At 39.8% G+C, this 25,661-nt stretch overlaps 1 protein-coding gene across 9 annotated transcripts in view; it reads left to right on the forward strand.

Moving 5' to 3' along the window:
* RALGPS1 (Ral GEF with PH domain and SH3 binding motif 1) overlaps window positions 1-24,556 on the forward strand; it is a 130,234-nt gene extending 105,678 nt beyond the window's left edge. For all 9 annotated transcript variants that reach the window (XM_074846289.1, XM_074846287.1, XM_074846286.1 and 6 more), the window contains 9 exons: window positions 13,053-13,179; window positions 14,022-14,173; window positions 15,002-15,053; window positions 15,343-15,423; window positions 17,557-17,662; window positions 18,481-18,573; window positions 18,738-18,843; window positions 19,927-20,018; window positions 20,812-24,556. In XM_074846289.1, the coding sequence (XP_074702390.1) occupies window positions 13,053-13,179; window positions 14,022-14,173; window positions 15,002-15,053; window positions 15,343-15,423; window positions 17,557-17,662; window positions 18,481-18,573; window positions 18,738-18,843; window positions 19,927-20,018; window positions 20,812-20,841 (839 nt within the window). In that variant the 3' untranslated portion in view covers window positions 20,842-24,556. The remainder of the gene's footprint in view (window positions 1-13,052; window positions 13,180-14,021; window positions 14,174-15,001; window positions 15,054-15,342; window positions 15,424-17,556; window positions 17,663-18,480; window positions 18,574-18,737; window positions 18,844-19,926; window positions 20,019-20,811) is intronic.
* Window positions 24,557-25,661: the final 1,105 nt, after the last annotated feature.

Raw genomic sequence — 25,661 nt, forward strand, 5'->3', positions numbered from 1 at the left:
CGAATCAATGCAGTGAATAACATAGGAAATTCTCCTTTCGGGTTTCTGTGTGAACTAACACATAAATTTGAGACAATTTAATTGTGTAAAGCAGGACAGAATTTGTAATAGCTTTTAGCAACATCTAAAAAACTATAGTACGAGCCATAAATTGACCAAAACAAATCTGCTGTACCATCACAGTTTATTTCTATGAACAGACTAAATAAACATCAGACTATGTGAAATGTATTTACTCCTATAGGAGCCATTATCTCAAAAGCTCTTCTATTTTAATCTCTGAAACCTGAATGGCCAATTTTTGGTCTCATTGCGTTAAACCGTGTCTGAATGTAAAAAACCCAAGGGGCCCAGACCACATCTGACAAGCAATTTCATTTGGCATTCAAAATGTCTTTTCTTCTCACCAAAGCAGAGAGACACAAAGTGAGTGAAAGAGAGAAAGAAAAAGGAAAAGAGAAAAATATGGGTGTTTTTCCTCTGCCTCCCAGCTCTTCAGGTTGGCTGCTGTGAAATCCTTTCTAAGTGTGGAGTGGCCAGTCATTTATAGGGAACCTCTCGTTTGTCTCAGGATCATGAATGCTGTTCCCAGAGTCAGATGAACATTTGACCTGGTCTTCAGCCCATACAGTTCTAAGGAAAAAGGAATAAAATCTATAGCAATAATAATTTGGAAGAAAACATTTCTTCAGGAAGGCATTGTCCCCCTCCACACTCAGTGCCCAGTATTGTTAGTTGCTGTGTAAAATATAAGGAAGTAGTTCACAGGAGGTTTTTTTAACTAGGTAAGTTCAAAAGCAGTTCTTAACGAACACTTTCTTTGTACAGACATGTGTATGGCTCTGGCTGGGATGGAGTCAACTTTTCCCATAGCAACCCTCATAGTGCTGTGCTTGGTGTCTGTAGCTAGAAAGGTAAGGCACCGGTGTTCTGGCTGCTGCTGGGTGGTGCTCACAGCAGCAAGGCTCTCTCCAAACCCACGCCCCCAAAAAGGCCAGTAGACTGGTGGTGGGCAAGAAGTTGGGAGGGGACATAGCCAGGACAGGCGACCCACGCTGACCCAAGAGATATCCCATACCATGGGACATGCTGAGAGTAAAAGCTAAGAGAAAGCGGGGGGCATTCGTTATTAAGACGTTTGTCTTCCGAAGCAACTGCTGCGAGTGCTGAGGCCCTTCTTCCCAGGCAGTGGCTGGACATCGCCTGCTGATCTGAAGTAGAGAATAAATTCTTTTTTTGTTTTCCTTTGCTTCTGCACGCAGCCTTTGCTTTTCTTTATTAAACTGCCTTTATCTCGACCCACGGGGGTTTTTTTATGTTATTTTCAACCCCTCTGTCCTGCAGAGGAGGGGGTTGATAGAGCAGCTTGGTGGGCACCTGGGCCAGCCAGGGTCAACCCACCACGTTATGGAATATTTGATTTTACTTTTGTGAGGAGTTGCTTTTTCATACCTGAAATTTAAGTCACTGCCTCTCATATGATTATATCTTACATATGTAAGGCAGATATATGAGTGAACGTTTTTGTTGCCTAGCTTTCACATTGTATTGCTCACATTTAAATGCTTTACACTAGGGTTTTGATGTTAACATTTCCCTAGGATGATTGTGGCAGTTCTAACTTCGGTCATAGAAGCACAGTATGTGATTATCACCAATACTCTGTAATTCTTAATCAAGAGCTTAGAGTTCATTAGAGCTGTAATAGAAGACAATTAAAAATACAGTTCCAAAGTTGGAAACAAGAACTTTGAACTCTCCTGAGCCAGGCAAGTAATATGGCTTTATACTGCAGTGAGCTCAGCTGGAGCCCACAAGCGTTGTGATCGGGACAGTGTTCAGTAGTGCCTGCTCAGCTGAGCAGGGGACCATATGGTATCTGGCAGTATTAGGAGAGGGTGAACTTTCCCCTCGGAATCTGCAGTACCCCTATATGCTCCGTAAGGTTGCTTTATTCAGAGTGAGAATTAATATGATGACTAGAAACCAAGTCTTGAGTCATTCTTATGGCTCCATTCCTCTGTTAGTATTTCCTTTGAAAGCTTGACACACTTGTGGACTGCTGTATTGCTTGCTCGGCTAGAGAGTTCTCACTTTCTGCCAGTTAGACAATAACTGCCACCAGCATTTTGTAATACCCATATGAAATTTTCACTGTCCTGCACCTATGTGGCTGCAAAAATGCTACTAAAGGGAATTGAAAAATCAAATTAATTTCTGGAGAAAGTTAGCATGAATTCAAATTTGAATTCAAAATTTAAATTTGAATTTTGAATGAAGCATGAAGGCAATAATTTATCATTTATTTCACAACATTAATAAATAGAAATATATCTATATGTTAGTCTTGAATAATTCTAAGCTAAAATACCCAAATATCAGTAATGAGATATTTGACCATGGAGAATTAAAAATAGCACATTTGAAGGTATTCAAGTCAACTTTATTTCAAATTATAGTTTGAGATCGTTTCCACTTCAGCCATTATGTGCCAGCAGTAAATCATTTGCAGTCAGCAAGCTATAATGGTAAGAGATGATCTCAAAATAGCATAGGCAGTAGTTTATGTTCCAGTCAATAGTTTAAGGCATAGGAGTCTGAATATAGTGATTTTAAGGTAAAATAAAGGTTCTTGGCCCGTAAGGGTAGCCATCAGTTCAGTTCTCCTGATAGTCAAAAAGTTAATACATCACTAATAGTGATAAGTCTAGTTGAGTTCTGCATGTGGCATACTGCCTTCTTATAGGTTGCCATGTGTTTCCAAATATGGAGAAAAAGCTCGATATCGTGGTAATAATTCCAAAGTTTATAATGGACTTAAGTGAACAGAATAGGGTCTTCTTTGTCTCCTGAAGTATAATTACTTGTGTTGATGATGGAAATGGATTTTCCTTTCCAGCGTTGCAACTTTATCTTCTACCCAACTTCAGTTTTCTCTCTTTCAGAAGAAGAGTAACAGTTTACTCTAGCCAGGGACATTGTGGGTTTCTTTTTTTCCCCTTAAAGTATCTTTATGAGTGTGAGGCTCAATAAAAACAGTTAAATCCTTCAATATTTCTGTTTGCAAAGTACTGGAGAAAACCATGTGTCCGTTTTCCACTTTGGTTGCCAACTGGTTTTCCAGTAAATTCAAACAGGACGCAGACATCTGATTAAAGTGAATGTCTCGCAACAAGCTATGTTTTGTATATTAGTGGCTAAGATGGTCTCATTTAATTACCAGATACATATATAATTGTGAATAGTGCTTTCACGGGAAGGTTCGGTGCCTTCCATAACGCTGCAGATATTCTTGTCTCTTGCAAGTAGCATTTGAAATGGAGCTTTAAACAGTTTAATTGTATGCTTTCAGGAACTGTGTGATTCACACAACTTCCTTGGCAGCAACTTAAGTCTGTTCATTCTGCCTTGCTATGGTTTGAGAAAGGGAGAGAAAGCGGCTGGAGAGCTTATAGTATGCTAACTGTTCACAGTTTCCAGTTGAATTAGCTGTAAAAGACATCTGTGTTCCTGCAGCGTTGGCTAGGAGGTGCCCAGCATTTATGGTACAGCTATTGGATTGTTTTGGAAGGTATAACTCAATACATTTTCCCAGAACAAAAGAAAATATTTAATGTAATGTATGGTAAATAAGTTAGCCTTCTAAGCAACTGAAGGTTCTTAGAACTTGCACACCATGTGTAGCTCAGTGCAGAAAACTTCATGCATGTTCTTTATCATCTTAATGTTACTTTGAAAAGTTCAGGGCACAGTGCTAATCAGAACATTGAAAACGGTTACTCTTTCTCTGAAATATACCATGTTTATCCTGTCGTGGAAAACAATATAAAAAAGATAAAATAATGTTAAAATAATTACCATATCCAGAAAATTATGTCTAATACTAAGTGACTCAAAGACTGGTCTTCATGATTCTGTGATTTTTAATGAACCTCTTCATTAAAGTTAGCATTTAAAAGTCCTTTTTAGCAACAGCCAGGCCTCAGCTATGGGCAGCACTTGTTTTGGGGTTTTTGTTACACAGTAGTCAGGGATGGACTCTTATCCCCTCCTTTTTTTTTCTTTTTTTTTTTTTTCTTTTTTCCTCCCCCCAATTAGGTTTTGGTATAATTCTTGAGAGGAGAAGTAGTAGACCAGAGGTTTTATGTTACCACTCTACCAGGAATCTGGGTAATTAATCTGAAACGGGAGTATTCTCTTTTCTGTTATTGGGGTAAAATTTAACCCATTCTGCTGAGTCCATTCAGCGTTGAGAGTTGCTGAAGAACTTTTAATATTTCTTTTAATTAGAAGCAGTAGATTTCTCGAATGTAAAGTATGTAATATATAGGAATTGAAAATGTAGAAACAGAAGGAAGAAAGACTGGGATGTTTGCACATTTGTAACCCTCTGAAAGTAGGTATACTACACTAGTGACGTCTGTGCAGCAGTCCCAGCATTTTAGAATAAAAAGAACCCCACGCTGTCATTTTCCATGTAAACACTGAGTTTGACATTTAGTTTTGCCATCTGTTTTACTGGTTGCTTTGGCAACTAATAAATAGTTTGTGCTAAGTGCTTTAGCAGCCAATCGTTCTGTGGAAATCAGGATTGTCTAATCCTTCTGCAAGTGCTTGGTTATTGCTTCATGTGCATAGTGTCTGCTTTTCTTACACTGTACTTAAGGTAGAAATGGAAGAACTAAGTTTTCTTCACAAAGAAGTTTACAGACAATCCAGAAAACTTTGCTCTTTAGTTTCGAACTTATTTCCAATCTCTTACTCTGTGATACTTTCCCTACAAATTTTTACAACTCATTTGAATATTTTTGGAAGAAATTAATACCAGAGAAATGTGTGCAATTCACATGTTGTTGTCAGCTACTAAATCCAGCCAGAATTAGTGTGCTGTGGTTTTTTTTCTTAACAGACCAAAGCTTCACAAAAACTGTAGAATATTCTGTCAAAGCAAATACAAAGTTATCAGGGAGAGAATGATCATGCTCAGTTTTTAACTTTATCACTTTACTACTTTCTTTGACTTCCTTGCCAAACAAGTCTCTTTAATGTACTGGTTAACTGATGCTTATTTTAACTATCAAGCTATTACTCCCTAGGAATGTTAGAACGATATAAAACAGCCAGAGGACAAGGGGATTTTCTGCTCTGGGTTGGGTTTTTTTTTGTCTGTCTTCAGAGCAGTCACTTGAAATAATTTCTGCAAAAAGTTTTTTTTTTGATGGATTGGTTAATGTATTTTGTTGAACCCAAACTTCCCTGCAGCTGTGCTCTCACAGTGGGTATGTCTTCACTGCCAACGTGGATGTCATCCAAGCTCATGCAGTACCCTGCAGATTCAGCTGCAAGAAATTCAGCGTTTTTGCTGAAGTGTAAGTCAGGGTTTTGCACATTCCACTGGTGCAGTATAAGTAACACAAATGCTGACAATTAGTGATTCCATAAAAGTAACACCTGAAATTGAAAGTATCGCTTCTAGTCAGGAAGCATTTGAAGGAAATACACTCAAGTGTGCTTACTGTGCAGTCAGAAGTACATTAGAAATACGGGTAGTTGTACTTGATCTTCGGAGTGGCACAGACAAAAGCATCCCAGGATTCTGGTGCTCTTATCTGGTTTGCTGTTGTCCTTGGTAACTATATTAAACTTGTGATCTTGCCTGTACTGTAATTTCATCTTTCCCTACGTTATTAACATATTTCTACAGTCCTACTCTTGGAGATACTGGATTGAGTACTACTGGGCAAACTCCTCTAGGGTCCATTTTGTACATTTTGACACTTCAACAAACAAACTCCCCTGTGTCCACATCACTTTCTGGCAATTACAGCAAAAAAAGTAAGCCAGAATTGAACGGTCTAAGAAGATTGAACTACTTCCTCACACATGCCCACAGGTTTTTCATAACAGCGATTGAGACGGGGTGAACGGAGCTGCGCCTGCGTAAGCTGTACTGGCCCATTAAGGGACGTTGGTATCCCAAGATAGTAACCCAGCATGATTCACTGTTATACTTAAATCTATGGGAAGAAAAAGTATAAGTTAATATGCTCATGTGATTGAAAGGTCTCATTTTCATAATTGTTGTTATTGATAGACATTACAAAAGATTGACATACATGTCAGTGTTTATTACCTCACTGCAAACTATGCTTTTGGAATTAACTTTTAAATTAGTGGATTTTGTTAATGCAAATTTGAACATAGACCAAAGACTACATCAAAGGAGGACCACACTGTGTATCTATTCCAAGCATTCTTGGCACTGGTAGGTGGTAGCATTTGTAAAAAACAAGAAAAGAGACCTGGCCCAAACTATTCTTGTTACAGATTTGAAGAAAGAGATATGAGACAAAAAGGGCTATGAAGAAACATTTTCGAATAAATTGCCGAATAAGTGTATTCTGGAGTCCTGTAAACATAAAATGGGTTCTAAAAAATAGAACCTGGAAGTAAAGTGAAGCAAAATAATACCACGTAGTCCAGGTGTCTCTCTCAACCTGTTATTACTTTCTTTGCTTGTTTAAGAAATTTGGGATGGGAAGATTACTTGCACAAAGCAAATCAGTTGAGTTTGAGGGAGGAAGGTAATGTCCACATAATGACTTTTTCAGATTACTAACTGAAGAAGTTTGTTATGAGATGACTTTAAGCTGTTTTCTGATTATTTAGGAAAGCAAACCTGCACATTTCACCTGAAAATCCGCTAAAGGCTGTAATAACAGAAGGAGCATTGAGAAGTAATAGGGAATCAAGAAAAAAGAACAAGCTGTAGCTAGATAAGTGGAAGATAGAATTTAAAGAAACTGAGAATGATTTAAAGGAAAATGTAAACAGGTAGCAGGATGTTCTTTACATGTGTTAGAAGTAGAAGGCACTTGAGAAAATTGTGGTTCATCTGGACTGTCAGTGAAAGAAAAACACTGAGGGAAGGACAGTGCAGCAAAGCCAGACAGTTTATTTGCAGCAGTAATCATGAGTTCTACCGAATGTTTCCCTAGTCTTAACATATTCTTCTTAAATGCAAAAAATGAAAAGAGAATGAGGATTTGTAAAAATACGAGGTCTGGAATGAAACAGTGAATTAATCTTTTTCTTCTTATGATATTTCTGGAATTAGAAATTCTTGATTGCTGAAGTGGACAGACTAATATTCTATACCAATTACTGTCCTTAGGGTGAAAAAAAAAATGCACTGCAGAATAAGGTTTCCAAATCACTTTTTATAAACGTATCTGTACCTTTTGCAGTTACGTAGTGAGGAGGTGAAGATTAGAGTAGGACACTAATTACAGCAACAAGGATCATGTGGCAGAAACACAAAATCCTATTTATGTTCTGTTTACTTCCAGGGCATGGTATTAGTAATAGTTCGTAGTCCTCTTGAAAAAAAGAATACTTTCATTCAATAACCAAAATCATCTTCCTGACCTCTGCAGCAACAGGCCTTTGCATACTGTTTCCAAAGAGAGCACGCAGACTTCAATTTGTCTGAACAAAACACGCTTTTTTTTTTTTTTTTTTTGGGGGGGCTTGGGGGAGCATGGAGAGGTGCAGCCAAAGACTCTGATTCTCGTTCTTAGTTTGCTCTTGTCTGAGAAGCAGCCATAACATACTTGTCTCTTGCATGTTGTATGCATTAAAAGGTTTTAGTTGAATTGTAAAGCAATATTCTGAAAGTTAGAACTATGCTTTTACAGTAGGCATCATTCTAGATTTAATTTTTTTGCGTCATTCTTGATTCTGTGCACAAAATTCTTCTTAAGTTTTTTATTGTGTGTTTTGCAAGTAGGTCTTTCTATTTGAAAGTTTTAATTATCACCCACGGACTTTGGTTACAATGGCAACAGAACAGTAAAAATTTACAGCGAAGATTTAACTAGAGAGTCTGTGGCTTGGAATGTCTTTATTAAGTTTTAGAAACAGAGCTGGTAAGTATCAGTTTTACTTCTTAGCTGCTCACCAAAAGATAGTAAATGGTTGAGACTGTTTACCTTCCCGAAGAATCACTCTGTTTTTCACCATACAGTATGCAACTCGCTTTCAGTTTTATGTTTGGATGCCTAGTATTGGTTTATTGATAGATTTTTAGTAGACAAAAATTGTGAACTGTAACTCCTTCACCCTGTTGCTTTTTTTAAAAGCTCTGGAGACTGTAAATGTTCACATGTTCTACTGAAGGATTGCAAAAGTAACGTTCATTTATAACATTTGAAGGATTATTCATGGAAAAATTATGCAAAGGAAAAAACAGTGAGATCCTTTGGGATATGTGTAAACTTTTCCAAATGTTCTTGCCACAGATCTCTGAACAGCACTCGGCTCACTCTGATGAAGTCTCACGTTCCCTAACGCAAACAAATTTTTAATAATGTTTTAATATTTTTATACATTATTTTTGTGCATGTCAGCATAGTCTTGAAAATGATGCTGAGACATAATGAAAACCAAACTAACCCTTGTTCATGCCAGCTGACTGGAAAATTCTACTAAGAGTGCTTTGTCTCCATGAAAGGCAAAATAACAGAATAGCAATCATGGTAACAGTATGCACTAGGAGTGGAGCCAGGAGAGTAAAGAGGAGAGTTAGCAGTAGCAGATGACTTCACTTATTGGAAAAAAGGGGGCAAAATAACTCAATCTCAAATGAATTTAAATATTGGAATTTTGTTATCAGCAGTATCAGGCACAGCTTTCCCAGCTAATTGCTCAGCAGTCTGGTATGTCCATAAACATCCCTTGGTCTGTGCCATTTTCATCGGTATCTCACCACTTACCCTCTTTGGCATCCTTCTTGGCACAGGCCCTCTTATCTCTTACCCCTTTACAGAAATGAGGTAATCTCCCCTGTGCCTCATAACTCATGTTGACACCCTCTGCACCCCAGACTTCTTGCTGAACTGAGTGTACCCTGCAGCACAGGTCCCGTCTAAGGAGAACTCTGAACTTCACAGTTCATCTTCACAGAAATTTGACAGCAGAGCAGATGCAAAGACTTTGTAAAGCTTTTTAAGGTCAGATTCTTTTTGCCTTAGCACAGGGTTAACAGGGACAAACTGTATATATTTCCTTCTCTTGCCTTGGAGATGTGGAAGATGCAGAACTACACAGGAAATGGCCACTCCAGAGTAATACCAGCACAGCTGACACTTCTGTCTTCATCTTATCCCACAAAGCATCCTGTTTTCTGTCATCAGGATCTTCACTAAAGACACCTAAGTGGGAATTAAGAGTGAGTTCATTACCTCCTTTCACAGGACTGATGAAAGCAATTGTGATTGTCATGTGTAATAGCAAGGAAGCCAGGCTGGAACTGTTGGCTTAAGTTGTAAGGCTCCTAGACCTATTTGCACAAATTCTGTCACCCTTGACACATCTCACTTTAGCCAGGCAGTATTTTAACCTGAACTGAAGTCTGATTCTATAATCTTACTTTCAATCTGAGATATGCAGCCCTTTTAGACATATTACATCATTTGTTTCAGGGTTTTTTTATCAAACTTTTTCTGTTCTGAAGCTGTCCAGGTAATAAAAGCTCTTCCTAAAATCGAGTTATAAGGATCAATCTTTAAATATTTTTGTGTTGTATTCATATTAGTGCAAATTTCACTCCATGCTTCCTAAATGGGGGTCTAATTTAAAAAAAAAAAAAAAAAAAAGGGAGAGTAGAGCAAAAACTCTCAAAAGAACTATTTTTGTTGGTAGACAACATCTCTTATTTTTTGTAGGTTTTGATAGCAATAACATTTGAACCTATAAATAGTTTAAAGTACCTGGAGTCAGATCCAGCTGACTTTGGTTTTGTAATGGCTTTATCGTGTCAGCTCAAGACTTGTTATTTTGCTGTTCTTTCTCTAGGTAAAGTAGTTTTGGTGCAGTCTCCATGCTTTAGTTCAATGAACATTGTCTTAGAATCAAATTAGTCAGTCTTATTGCTTTCAGCTCTGTGGCTGTCCATGGTGAAAAACTTAAACCTTTAAACTCTTATGTATTAGAAAACTTAGTAGTTACTTTGACATGTGGCATAGTGTCTGTGTGAAAAAGCACTGTACCATACTCATTTAGGACTGTGCCTTGAGATTGCTACTCTTTCACAAGCTGTAGTTTCAGCAGTTTGTTAAACATAATGCTTCAGTAGCTCTCGTCAAACTATAATGCCATCCACTTAATGTAAATCGAGATTTAGAACTGGCAACAGCAAGAAGGAACTGAATGACACAACAGGAAGCAACAGAAAACTGAACGAATCCTGCAGCCAGATTAAGGGACAAGTAGTGACTTAATGTGTTGCAAGGTGTGATGGTAACCTCAAAGTGGCCATACTAACACTGAAGTTTATGCTGAGTTTCAGAATAAACTCGCTGATACCTGCTCATAATTTTCAGAAAAATTCTTTCAGCTGCCACTGTCTTCACACTGGGTCTCAGTTCTAATGTATTTTAAGCTTCTTAGCAGGTAGTGAACACCTCAGTAGTCCTAAGTATTTTACTGTTCACAAGTTGAAGAGTATCTGATGGAAAGGCACTGTAAAGAAAGCATGTAGAGAGAATTCCTTTTTGTGAACCTAGTTCATCAGAAGGGCTGGAGGTTTTCAAATAAAACAACTTCTAATCATTTCTGAAACTTATGAATGCATTTAGTTTGTCTCTGCATAAATTTCAAGAATTTGTAAAATACTTTAGTGAAATATATGTTCTTGCTTATAATGCAAGAGACAAGATTTTCAGACCTAATGGTGAAATACGAATTCAAACAGTTTTTACACTGAACTAGTCACCACCGGATTGTGCTTGGGTTCATACTTTTTATAGTCTAACTTGTGCTTAGCCTTTATGGCAGAAGAGGAAGATGAACCCTATTGTCTTTAGGGAAGAAGCTTCCAATGTCCTTTTATAGCCCAAATGTAACAAACTTTTAATTGAAAATGCAGTAGAACGTTGTACTCAGCCCTCTTCCGACCTCCCAGGCGTATGATTCTGTTTGAATCTCTGGATCAAGTAATTATTAAAAGTGCATTTTTTTTTTAAACTGCATGTGGCCTTTAAGCATAAGACCTTCTCTGAAGCCACATAGGCCAGTGACTCATGCTACTGATGTCACGTTTCACAAATTCTCGGTTGTGTGATGGTAGCAAAGACAGGCAAGCAAAAATGTCCTATGTAAGATGGTATATAGGAATAAGGTAGAAAACAGGATTACAGACTGTTTTCTCTTTGTTCTCCCATTAAATTGATGATCTGAGGAACGATATTACTGAAGCTTCCTCTAATGAACTCATTTCCCCTCTCTCTATTGCTAGAAGCAGTTTCCTCTTTCTGCTTGTCTTGAGGCTCCTTTCATTGTTAATTAAACAGCATAATGAAGGGTTTGCTCAAATGTGCAGAACACTCTGTGGATAAGATTTTTCCCCTTACTGCTAGGGAAAAACCTTTGCAATTCTTCATTGTAACAACCCAGTTCGTAGTGAAATTCCTGAGTCTAGGCTATGGGCAAATAAAAATACAAGTAATTTGGAATGAATTCCTATATTTCGTACAACTTGACAGAAGACTATATTGCAGAGTTGGGTATGGACAGCAAAGCATCTTGCATCAATTTGCATTATTTTTTGCCTCTCACTAGGACAAACTCATCACTGGTTTTCTTGTTTCTACTTGTCTCATGAATCCTCAGTTCAAGGCAGCAGAAATTGATGAGTAAGTTCTGTGCTCGGGGAGAGATGGAGTAGCCTATATAACAGATAGAATCATAGGGTATCTCAGGTTGGAAGGGATGCATAAGCATCATCGAGTCCAACCCCCTGCTTCTCGCAGGACTGCCTGAAACTAAATTATATTACGAAGAGTGTTGTCCGGACGCTCCCTGTACTCTGACAGACTTGGTGCCCTGACCACTTGCCTGGGGAGCCTGTTCAGTGGCAGACCACCCTCGCAGAACCATTTCTGTCACGAGTGTACCTTCATGTCCTGTTGTCAAATTCTGCCCTGGAATGTTGGGGTTTTGCTTGGTTTTTTTTTTTTATGCCTATCACTAATTTGAGGCCCGACACCCTTGTAAGGATTGTGATGATAGTTGTATGCGGTTTTTCACATCACAAAGTTTCTGTCTCTGTCGACCTATTAACAGGTGGGTTTAGGTTAGAGGCCAGAAGCCAACTAAGCTAAGGCTGCTGGAGCCTTCGAGAACTGGTTCCTGTAATGTCAGGGAAAGTCTTTTCACTGCTACCTGAGCTGAACCAAGTCCGGAGATAGATACAGGGCAGGCAGACAGCCACTTTTGTGACCACTATTCCCACTTCTGTCACAAGCAGCAGTGCCACAACTAAATGTTTAAAAGTGAAATCTCAGCTGTTAATTGTGAAGCCAAGAATAGCATTGCATTCGCTGAGGATGATGATAGGCCATGTTGTTCTCCACTGTATTGCAAAGTTCACTGCCAGCCTTTTGCGAACAGCATCAAGGAACTGGAACAAGAACAGCTTGTCCATGTTTTCCGTGAGGCCTCATAAAATCTGTAAAATGAGAGGAAGAATAATTGCAGTGAGACATCTCTAGAGCTCATAGATGATTGAGAAGTAATGCATCTGTCTGGCCATTAGATACATGAAAAGCCCCTGCTTTCTCTCGCATGCTCAAGCTGTGAGTCAGTGTGAGCAGATTGTTTACAGTTTATTCACAACATGGAGTTGTGAACAAAACTCAAAACATGTGTGAGCATTCCTGCTCACACCCGAAGTACAAACTGACTTTATGGCTCTGCATATTACACTTTGGCACATCCAGCTCTTGTAAGGGTGCCAAGACTTTTTGTAGGAGTTCATTGTTAAAAGTATGTGCAAAGCTGTTTCAAAAATTACTTCCAGACAGTTCAAGAATAGAGAGATGAATTCATAACAGAAATGGATGGTGTAACCCTAATGCCCAAGAAACAGTTCTTCAGAAATGGTGCCTTTTGGTTATCTGTAACAGTTCATTTTAACCAGTGGCTAAAAACACCAGCCCATGAAATTTCTGAGGTTTGCATCGGTTCGATGTTAAACAATCTCTGTCTTTTAGGTCCATCTGACATGTCGGCAGTTATGAAATTCAGCAGGAGACCTACGTGTCCTGATGCCTCAGTAGCAGGAAGTCTACCTACCCCTCCTGTACCACGGCACAGGAAGAGTCACAGCCTGGGAAACAAGTGGGTACTCGGCCTGTCTCAGGCAAATTTGCGAACGCTCTGGTGTTTGTCCGTTCCCCTTGGTGTATTGCAGGAGTGCTTCAGGCTTTACTGTGTATTCTCTAGGTGTTCTCTTGACACTTTGTTATTTTTGCTGACTCTGTTCTCTGCTAGTGCCAGACCTTGACCATATTTGAAAGCTGTGTGTCCGCTTTGGTCTGTGGATTCCTGGTGCGCAGAACTGATTTTTCTTTTGTTTTTTAAACATCTTGCTAATACAACTAAGGAAACTTCCTAGCTGCTTGGCACACCTTACCACTCAGGAAAGTTGTGACCTTTGGCACTGTTTTTCCTGGGCAATATGGATTAGAAACATTTTTCTCTACCATTTACAGAGCTAAGTGAGAGCACCTGTTCCCAGTTAAAGTTGCAGCATCTTCCAAATTAATGGGTTAGGGAAAAAGAAGTTCATGTGACTTGTCCAATGGTGTGTTAGTTCAGCTTAGAGAAGGACCGCTAAGCCATGGCCCAGCTGGGGTCAGCTTCTGTTTTTCTGCCTTTGCCTCCAGCCAGGGTGTTCAGGTTTTGTACAGAGAGGAGTCAAACAACTTAAAACTTACCATCTGCAGAAATCTAGTAATTGTTACTTATAAAGACCACTCAACTCTGAAACTTGTTTTGGTGGTCGCGGGACATGGGCACCGCAGAGGGAGAGCAGCAGCGGGGCTGTGCCCGGATCTTTAAAACCCGCTGATGAGGCCGGGGCGGGGTTGGGGGCACTGTGGGCGCTGAGGGTCGGCTGAGGGCGGGGTGAGGGTCGGCTGAGGGCCCGCTGAGGGCGCTCAAAGCCCGCTGTCCCGCAGCGCCATGTGCCCGCTGAGCGTGGTGGAGAGCCGCAGCGCCACCTTCCCGCCGGAGCGGCCGCGCCACCTGCTGGACGACAGCGTGCTGGAGCCGCACAGCCCCGCCCGCGGGCACGCGCTCGCCTCGCGCCTCGCCAACGGCCTCTCCACAGGTAGAGCGGGGGGGCGGGGCGAGAGGATGATGACAACTACATTGTGGTACTATAATGAATAAAATAATAATTATTATAAACCCAAAGTGATCAAGAATCTGCGCTATGAGCAGGAGAAAGCCCCCTTCTAAGCGACTCGAGCTATTTCTGGAATAGGAAATAGGCTGTGGGTAGCAAGTTACTGTCCAAGAAGAGTCTGACACTGAGGTGATCTCTGAACTCCTGATAATACCGGCACAGCTCGCTCTGTCATGCTGAGCCTTCAGACATCGGTCCTGGGCAGAATGAAACTGAGCGAAACAGCCGTGCCAGGGCAGGAGGGACAGATGGGCCACAGGCTCAGGGGAGGAACAGGGACTATCACTGCACCATGGCACCAATTTGTCATGGCTCCCAGCAGCAGCGTGCAGCTGGCATGGCCTGTTACAGGTGTGCTTGCTTGTGGGAAATAAACAATGATACCATGTCTGATCACTTTAATCAACATACAAATGTTGCTGTAGAAATATTGTCTTACAGAGGAACTGGGATTTGTGTTCCTGAAGTGCTTAGCTTTTGAAGGAAAAGCAGCACAATGAAAATTAAAGTAACATGTAGATGCCTGGTATTTAAACACAGCAGTGTTTGAATTACTTCGTTCACCAGTAAGGTATTATAAATGGGAAGGCTCATGTAAGCCTCTTCTAATTTTAGACTTTGCCATGAACTCTAAAGACTTCAACTTTGAAACATGGTTTGAGTAAGCAGTTCTGGCAATCCACATACATTGGCCTTGTATTTTTCCTTGGGTGGTTTTCTTACTCCTTCTCTGTACTACTCTTTTTCTAGATAGCAGTGAAAGCTCAGAATTTAGTGAGGATCTGCCGTCAGGGCTTGAAAGGTGAGTTAGTCTTCATGTACACTCACTGAGCAGTCTACAGATTTAGCTAAGAAGTTCATGAATGATCCCTAACATAGGTAAGCCCTAAATCAATAGTTGTTTTTATCGAATTATTGATTAGTTATGAAGAAATGTCCAACATTCTGAAATAAAGCACTGTAAAGTTACTGTGGATTTCTTCTCATGGGCCTGAAAAGATTGGGAACTATCTCTGTCACATTTACCAACCCATAACTGTTGAAGTCTCAGACTAGAACGTCCCTCATCAGATATTTGCATTCATAAACAGGGGTCGTTTGTATGCCACGCTGGGGCCTAACTGGAAGGTACCGATCCGGAATTCTCCTAGGAGTCAAAGCTGTGTCTACAGGTATGGTTCAGGGTCTACCTTGTGCAGTGTACGGTGCTAAACTTCCATGTGGGGCTCTATGCTTTCCTGGCATAAGGTATTTCGTGTCTAAAAGTATCCTTGCATGACCATATCAACTCATGGTAATCTTCTTGTCCTGCTGGTAAAAATTCCTGTTAATGCTAAAGCAGGGGTACAGCCCATTCAGATGAAATTCAGTTTTGCTGTGGTTTAACTAATTATATCTGGTTTCCATATTGTAGAAATCTAGTGTTTACTTTGGGTTTTATGACATTACAGAAGCAGGTTTGTCATGAAGGCCTTCTTTGCCTTCTGTGACAAATAATGGTGTTAGAAGGATACCTTCTTGACACTTTCTCACAATTTATTTCCTGATTTGCAGGACAGCTACCCATAACATCAGTTTGTGTCTGAGAGCTATAGTATGATGTGTTGATTCTGTACAGTAAAGAGGTGTTACCTTGGACCTCAAGTAACAGAGGAAACATCTGCAGTGCCATATGTAGCAGGCGCTCCCGATGTTGCTAGTCACTAATTCATGGGCTTTTCAGAAGCAGGTAATCCATTTACAGGCCAGAGAGAGGTGACATGGAAAATTGTGTGTAGTTAGAGGGATAAAAATAATTCATCACATCCATACCTGACCTGGACTTGACAAATCCTGTGGTAGTGGGAGGTGAAGAAGTACATATGAACAGTAAAGAAAATAGGGCCCTGAAACAGTATTCTGCAAATACTGAGATTTAGTTGGAGTTTAAATCCAGGCAGTTTTTATTTTGTATAAATTAGTTTGCTTCAGCCATTGTAGAAATGTTGATATAATGTGTAAATGTAAGTACAGCCATTTTACTTGAGCTAGTAACATCTGATAGCCGCATAAGTTAGAAGTTAGACAAGAATAAAAATGCATACATTATAAATAAGTAAAGGAACAGTATTTCAGCTATTACACCTACTGCTGGAAAACACTGTCTTTAACACGTCCATGTTTCAAAAATGTATACAAGCTAGAAATACAAAATAATAGAAGATAAAAATGTGAAAAGCCTATTAAATCCACAAAGAAGAATTATTCCCTAAAATACATTTCTTACGTTTATCCACAGTCAAGTAATTCTAATGCTTGAGTTTGTTCTTCCTTTTCTGGAATCTTCCACTCCTCTATCGGAAGACTAGAATTGCCGAGAATACACATTAGCATAGACAAGGCAATTCCATTTAATCGAGGAAGATGCACCTGCCAGTTTGAGGGGCTGTTCCTGCATAGGTGTGTTGCTGTGTCTATCACTTTCACCAGCACATTTATACGACACCGTCATACTTGTTCATAGACAGAGTAGTGTTCCTTTCGCAGCCCGATGGTGCGGCATCACGTGGGCTTTTCCTTGTGTTCATTATTACATGTGATTTAGTTGGCTCTGGTAAACTTCATTGGCTCTAATAAGAGGCTGTGATCACATGGCAATGAAGAGAGCCAGCAGCAGATAATTCTAACAGATCATCACCTACTGATTAGTCTTTGGTCCTTATGGCTGTTGACATTTCTAACTTAGCCCATACTTGGGTTCTTTCAGTTGTAGCACTTTTTCACTGGTGTATGTGGGAAGCTCGGTGTTGGTCCTGGGAAAGGAAAAAATATTTTTATCACTGTACAATAAATTATTTGGCATTGTTATATAGTTCTCCCCACTTTTTTTCCAAGTAGCCAAGGTAATTTCGTACATTCTTTTTTGATAGCTAAAGTTTATTTTAAGATAAAATTACATTTGTGGGAGCTCTTACTGCCAAAATTTTAAGCCGTAAGCTTCCAGAAATCCAGGTAATTTCTGTAATTTACCAGAATAAAGTAGAAAATTGACTGTTTTCCCTTTGACTTTGGGCCTCAATATTTTGTTTTATTTTTTCATGTCTAAGCCCACAGAATAGAACCTTTTGTTGATTTTCTGTTTTTCAAGGGTCCTAGTTCCTATTTGATATCTAGATCTGGAAAATGCATATTTTAGAGTCAGGTGTCAGATGATACAATATATGTAAGGCAATGCAGGAAAAATATATTTAGAGCTAAATTACATTTCTTGCTTCTTGTTCTCACTTGTCTCCTCATATACGTGTGGCAATGTTTTTTCTCTCCAGCCCAATGGGGGCCTGCAGCTGCACATTAGGTAGTTCCACAGGAGTCATTACCATGGAAGGGCCGTTAAGAAGAAAAACATTGCTCAAAGAAGGCAAGAAACCTACTGTAAGTGATTCTAATTCTTCCCGTGATTCTAATACAGTAGTGACTGTTTTAATTTCCAGGATTAGATTAAACCTGCAGCTTGATACCACAGAAAACCATTTTCCTTGTTACTGTCAATTGTAAAATAATTTTCTTTTCAAAGTTTTAAGTGGGTTATATTGGGGTTGTAACCTTTGTAAGTCATTTGATCTACAGCAGTTTCGCTTCTCCCTGGATTTGCAAGTAATGTCTCTAGGTTGTGACAGCAGAGCAAGAGTAAAGCAGCTCTATAAATCAGCATGCATTTCTGTGAGGACAGAAATCTAGTATCGTTGTGAAACGGGAAGACTGCAGGGCATCCACCCATAGCACCAAAGTCATGGTAATTCATACTTAACCTAAATTCACACGTTTCACAGGTTCTGGTCCTACACATTTGGTAATTTTTTGTTTTCTGTAGAGTTCATTGATATTTTTTGTGTGCAGCCCTACTGTTCAGTGCTAAAAGATTTGAGGAATTACAGAGATGTCATCTCAATACATTTTATTGATCTAATGCAGAAGTCAAGTATCTGTGCAGTAAAAGGCAGCACACTATTTTGTTGTGAAGTAATCAACCCTGATATTTTTAAGAGGTACCCAGGTAAGATAGGTTGTATTTACAGCCAGCCATCACATTTAGGTAGCTGGGATGATTTATACCAGGAGACACTCTATCTAACTCTCCATTCCTTGCTTCTGAAATTAACTTCGGTAGCGCTTAGACTTGCTTGTGAACAGATGTTTGAAATGTCAGAAAATGCAGAGTTTTTCCTAATTTTTTTTCCTTTCTGATTCAGCTCTCCTCATGGACCAGATACTGGGTTATGCTTTCAGGATCAACTCTTCTGTACTTTGGAGCAAAATCTTTAAGAGGCACTGAAAGAAAACATGTAAGCTTTAAATTTGTTCTAAAACCCAAACCTGCATGTTCATAAGCAGATCTGGAAGGATGTTTGAAGTGTACTTGCTGTTCCATATGTCTGCACAACTTCTACAGTCAAAAGTTCATCCCTACTACGGTCGCAGCTGTGACTGACTTGTCTATCTCTTCCAGTATAAATCTACACCTGGTAAAAAAGTCTCCGTTGTGGGCTGGATGGTGGCGCTGCCTGACGACCCTGAGCATCCTGATATTTTCCAGCTGAATAACCCTGACAAAGGTAGATGCTGCAGGATGGACATCATCTGTATTATATTTCTGTGACAGGAAGTAGATTACTCTCTATTAATGAGTTTGTAGATTACAGAACTTGCCGTGGCACTCATTTAAAAGACTGGAAGAAGATTTTCAATATAGAATTTTCAAGGGAGGGTACAAATGAAATTGAACATATTTCTACAATATGCTGTGATGCTTCTGTGGTGCCTACAGAGGAACTGCTGTATCTTGACAGTTACTGCTTTGCAGAAATTGTCCAACCAATATGGGGTTGCTGCGTGTCCATGTGCCCGCGTCCCCTGATCTTGGAGTTTCTGAATAGCTCTTAAAATTGGTCGATACCAAATCTTGGCTTACACTGAGGCCAATTAAAATACTATGAAAATTCTTCAAACGTCAAACTATTTACCAAAAAAAACCTTTTAATTATTAATTACTTCTTGATAGTGAATTTTGAAGTGTCATAACTCTTCCGCCTTGATTAAACTTCGAAAACTTTAGAAAGGCCCTGGAGTTATTTTGCTCTTTGAGTGGTTACATAAAGATTTTTGAGGCTTCCTTCACTTTTCATGTTTTCAGCTTTGATGCTGGACATGGACTTGCATCTACTGTACGAAGTGGAGCTCTTGAGTGTTGACTAAAATGCAGAAAGTATTTGATTGCAAGACACAATTTAGAAAATAATGAGGCATAGAGGAAACTCACAGTAGGACATTGAAGAAAACGAAGTTCACAAATATCAAAAACATTCGTAAGAAGTTTGGCAGTAACCACAACAGTCTTAATGAGAAGAAAGGCAGGAGTAAATTAGATGTGACCTAAGTGGTCTTTTCTGTGGCTGTAATTTGTAACTCCTCTTAGCTTTGCAGGGGTGTGTTCTTATACCCCCCTTCTCCCAAGGATTGCTGAATAACAATGCCCCACATGGTCTCTATTATATGAGCAACATCCTGTTTGAGCATTCAAGGTGCAATTTAATTTAACAGTTTGCTTCAGGACTTTGGGTTCTGCACAGAAATTAGAATCCCTTGAAACTACATGTCTGTGTGCAAATGTAGAGCCTTCGGTTTTCTTCTTTTTGTAGGCAATGTTTACAAGTTCCAGACTGGTTCAAGGTTTCTTGCAATATTATGGCATAAGCATTTGGATGATGCATGCAAAAGCAACAAGCCTCAGGTAAGGTTGTGAAACTTATTTCTACCCACTTTTTCATATTTTCCCAAAAATCCTTACTGGAAAAGATAACTCTTTTCCATTTGTGTGCACACACAGTCCTGTGGGGACAGACATAATTCCTCATTTTGTACGTTGATCCAGTTTTTCAATAGGAGGAATAAAAATTATTTAAAACTACAGAATTTCCACCAAATCAGGATTTGTGCAGGTCTAGCTATAGGTTTGGTTACCTTAACAGCATATAACCTCTACAGTCACTGCTTCAAGTGAGGTAACCCCACCTCTACTTCAGAAGGGGCTTCCTCATGGACAAAGAAAGCAAACATGCTAGTCCTGACTCCAGTGACCAGGTCTGTAAGTGCCACTGAAGAGAGTGTCGTGTAAAATGCTATGTTTGTCCTTTATGTAGCAGCCTTATTCTTCTCTGGAGGACAATGTTCCTTCTTAAAAGGATTTCCAAAGGTTATACATTAATAGGATGCTGATCCATATAGGACCTAACAGGATGCAGCTCGAGAATCGTCTTACACACACACATCCCCCCACCATGCATACTGATGGCTTCTTAGAATACTTTGGCTAGATTTGATCCATGAATAGAAAAATCATTTGAGTCTTTATCTTTCCTTTCGGTTATGGGGTTAGCTCTCTTTTGGACCTGTTTGGGATGGATTACACTTTTCACATCACATAATAAATGATTAGCCCACTCTATTTTGTAACCTTGCAGTTGCCCAGTGCCATAATAGGCTCAGGAGCGTTATATTGCTGAATAATTTACATTCTCTTCCAGGTACCTGCTAATCTAATGTCATTTGAATAATTTGCTCTCCTACCTGGTGTGACTTAAGTGCCAAACTGAAGAAACAGGCTATTGTTCTCTAAGGAGGAAGAGGAGAATGGTTTTCCTGACATGAGCCAGCCACAAATATTTCAGCACTTTCCTGTGTGACTTGAAAGTGATTCAGAGACAGCTTTTAGAAGCAGAAAGTGAATGTTGTCCTTAGGATCAGATACAGTCTCTTGCACTGAGTGAAAGCAGACAAGTAGGTGGACAGAAGATTAATCCTGATTCCTGCAGGATTCTAGAGCCCTCAACTTTTTGTGGTCAGAGACTGCCATGAACTGATGTTTGACCACAAACTGAGCATCATATCCTCTGCCGATTCTTTTTTAAATGGTTCTTTTTATTGTTAAGCTGCTTTGTGTGACTGAAGAATATTCGGCCCATGTTGGGTTTCAATTCTTTCTAATGCACAGAATGACTGACAGTGTTAACTTGCTGCAAAGTGTCAATTAGAATAGAAAGTTGTGGAACAACATTTTTATAATCTAAGTGCACTGAGTTGCTTGGCAATGTGGGTGCCTCAGATTTTCTATCAAATCTCTGGACAATTCTGCTGTTCACATTTGAGCTATTTGGGAAAAATGTATTTTGGCACAGAACAGTTGGTTTTCTTTTCATTCAGTGATGTTACTCGGGAATGCCCTGACAACAGATTTAAGGCTGTTTAAATTTATGTTCTGCTAAAGGTCGTCTTTCATTCTCTTACTAGTGGCATAGTTGCTTCCAGGTTTGTTGTTTTCTTCAGTCTGAATGTTGTTCATCTTAAATCCCTTGGTACACCGAAGCAGGTAATCGGGTGTTGTGTATCCCATGGCCCTGTCTCCTCAGAATGATTCCATATCATCGTTTCTGTTCTCTTTCCGTGGATAACTCGGCTCCGTGCAAGTCCGGTACCTGATGCACCTTTATGACACCCGGTACTGGCACATGGTACTGCTGTTAGGAAGTCACGGTGGCAATGAAAGCTGGGGAAGTCTGTCTGACAGTGGAGCGAAGAAGCCTTCACACCAGTGTCCAGAGAACAAAAAACAAAAAGAACGTAACTGAGCCTTCTCTGAAAGAACTCTCTCTCATCCGTAGCTGTATCCCTGCTGTGCCCTGGCGCTTCTGTGGCCAGAGTTCTTTTCTGTCCCCATGCTAAGTTCAGCACTTCCTGTTTGAAACTCTTGCCACAAGGCATCACTATTCAGACTTCATCAATCACCAGAAAACCTCTTCTGAGTTTCCTAAGACTGCATAGAGGAGAAATTTGCAATCCAACCTCTAGCTTATAAGCCATGAAAAAAAACGGAAGTCAGTTTAATTGAACAGTCTATATCAGAACAAGATCCCTGGCATTAGGAGTATTTATTCTGTGGACTTGCACGATTTTCTAAATTTTTATTTTGAAACTTCTCTAACAACAACAACAAAATACCTGTATTGTTAAATGAAGGTCAACTGTAACTTTATGTTATTTTAAGTATTCACATGACAATCCTGAGAATGAACCCTAATACATACCAGCTTTTCAAGAAAACCAGTTCCTGACAGCAACTGCATTTAGATCCTGGGACATGTGAAAGTGTATGTAAAGTTGACAAAGTTTCTTTGATAACTCAGGAGTTGTGTGAAAAGAGTAGTAATGCAAAATATATTTATACCTTTTTTCTCCTTTTTTGCTAAATTAAGACAACTTTGAACTAGGAAAAACATCAGCATCTGCGGAGGCAGAGCATCCAGTGCCATTAGAGACAGTGTAGAGCTTTTTTGAATGTGATAAAATCCTGTCACCAGTAAATTACTTTGGACTGTTAGAATATGATTATCACCTAAATTATTCTGCACCTGTGAACTTTTGTCATGAATTATCAGTGAGATTATTCATGAAGATGCAAGTGTTATGTGGACCACCATGTTAATGAACATGCCACCTGTGACCATGTGTGTTGTGTGTTAGGAGCATTCATGGGGTTCGAACCACATGCAGAACGGTGACCAAAACAATGACACACTAACCAAGAAAAGAACTGTTCAAGTCAAGCGGGGCATGTTAAAGTTACTTTATTAGTAGCCCTTTCCCCTTAAAAGGGAATAACCTGATCTGTCTTAAATATAAGCTAAATTTAAAATGGGACACATTGGCAGGAAACGTACATACATTAGAAGCATGTAAATACCTACTCATTTCTAACATGATGTAGTGGAAGTGAACACCAGTGAGGACTCGTGACATTTTTTTCCAGCATATTGCAACTGAGATAAACTAATGGATGTTGTAACAACTTTGTTATGTTTACAAGCCTCCCTTGAAAAGAACAATAACTGCTGACCGATACAGTAGCAATAGAATGAGCCTGTACACACTCAGAATTTAATGGCTTTTAGAATTTAAGGGTCTCTAAAGTGTTACATGTGTTACTGTATATACAAAAGGTAGAGTGTTCTAGCCTTCAAAAATACACTTATACTCAAAATTACAAGCCATAGAGCCTGTTGGAGAAGTTACAAAAGGGTCCATTTTCGCTTGCTTGTACAACAGATTCCCAAATGGAAAGAAGGCATCTTTGCCAGAAACCACGATGGGCCCCAAAACAGTGTGGCGTGAATGAAGGGCAATATTTATGAGTGATTCTTATATCCAGTCATTTGTCACTGACAGAAGATGAATCTGTGGAGAAATTAAACCCTTCAAACCTGCTCAATTCTCAGACTCAAATCCTACTCAAAACCTTGGAATTTGAAAATACGTCAAAAGTCACTTGAATTCCTGCACACTACTACCGTTTGAATGTAAAAAGAATTATACAGAAGAAAGATGAACATAACTAGTAATAGTTTTACACAATAGTCAGGTAAACATCTTTTCAGTATAGCACAATTGTGAAATTGCTGCAAAATATAAAAAAATTCAGAATGATGGCAGTGTATGAGTATTAAGCCACTTTTAAATGAGATTTTAAGTGTTAAATAGTTTGTAGCTGAGTTTTTATGGTGTCATTGGTACCATTTGCTGTCATCTGGTACTTTTAATGTGACTTGAAAGCTGCTATTGAAATACCACATATTGCATATCAGTACTGATTAATACAGCATTTTCACAAAAATATCACAAACCATACAAGTTTTCATCCAAAGAGAACAACTGCAATAGTTGTGTAAAAATAAACATTATCTCAGAATTACTATTTTCAGAATTGTGGATACAAAATGTATGTAGGCAATATTATTAATTTATTAATGTGCAATTTTGATGTAATGCAGTGCCAAAATGCATGTTTTTCCAAATAGCACTAAAATGAGGCAAAGAAAGTAGTTTTCAAATTGCAACTTATTTGTCACATTATAATGTAAACCAGTTTCAACTTTTTGGTTTGTTTTGTGTGAAAACTTGCACCATTTTTGGCTGTATTTTCCAGCAGTCCACTGCATGCCATTTGTGTAAGGATTCTTTCTATAATTCTTGTGAACCGTCTCACTCATAATAACCCAGGTGTTGGAATCTAGGTTTTTGGCAAAGAATTTTGTTACCTCAGTCTTGTATCAAGTTGCTGTATTTTTCAGTTTGTTACATTGATAATGATTGTTTCAGTAATTAAATACTTTAATGTAAAAAAAAGTTTGTTTACTTCAACAGCAATTGCATTTGGTTGTAAGTTTTAAAATGTGCAGAGTATGTATGCTGTTAACAATAAAATATTCTGAAAAAGAATAGCAGAGGTATAGAAGGAACATTTTAGCTCAAAGGCAGCAAACGTTTTATTTGTGAATGAATGGTAATACAGCTGAACAGACTTTGTAGTGCACAGCATATAGCCATTTAATGGTATAAACACAAGAGAATCCAGATTTCTAACAGAAAATTGAAAAACCCTACAAATTTGCAGCTCTTTCAAGTGGGATTTGGAAAGTCCAAAGAAGTAGAGACAAACCCATCCTCTTGTGGACTAGGGGGGTTGGACTAGGTGACCTTTGAAGGTCCTTTCCAACCCAGACCGTTCAACGATTCTGTGATTCCCCATTCAAGGTTAATAAGCTCCACATTACGACTGGCAAAGAAGGTGCTTTAATTTCTACAGAAACATAATTTCATGAGCAGTTGCCTGAGGGATCATAGAATCACAGACTGGTTTGGGTTGGAAGGGGCCTTAAAGCCCATCCAGTCCCACCCCCTGCCCCGGACAGGGACACCTTCCACTAGCCCAGGTTGCCCAAAGCCCTGTCCAACCTGGCCTTGAACCCTTCCAGGGAGGGGGCAGCCACAGCTTCTCTGGGCAACCTGTGCCAGGGCCTCCCCACCCTCACAGGGAAGAATTTCTTCCTTAGATCTCATCTAAATCTCCCCTCTGTCAGTTTAAAGCCGTTACCCCTTGTCCTATCCCTAACTCCCCGATCAAGAGTCCCTCCCCCCTTTCCTGTAGCCCCTTTCAGTCCTGAGAGGCCACTCTAAGGTCTCCCCAGAGCCTTCTCTTCTCCAGATGAACCCCCCGACTCTCTCAGCCTGTCCTCACAGGGGGGTGCTCCAGCCTCCCGAGCATCTTCGTGGCCTCCTCTGGCCCCGCTCGACCAGGTCCGTGTCCTTCTGCTGTTGCCCCCAGAGCTGGACCCAGCACTGCAGGGGGATCTCACGAGAGGGAGCAGAGGGGGAGAATCCCCCCCCCCCACCCTGCTGCCCACACTGCTCTGGGTGCAGCCCAGCACACGGGTGGCTTTCTGGCCTGCCAGCGCACATTGCTGGCTCACAGGCAGTTTTCCACCCACTAACTCCCCCAAGTCCTTCTCCTTGGGGCTGCTCTCCAGCCCCTCCTCGCCCAGCC

The sequence above is a fragment of the Strix aluco genome, chromosome 20, assembly GCF_031877795.1.
Source record: "Strix aluco isolate bStrAlu1 chromosome 20, bStrAlu1.hap1, whole genome shotgun sequence".
In the NCBI taxonomy this organism is placed as follows: Eukaryota; Metazoa; Chordata; class Aves; order Strigiformes; family Strigidae; genus Strix; species Strix aluco.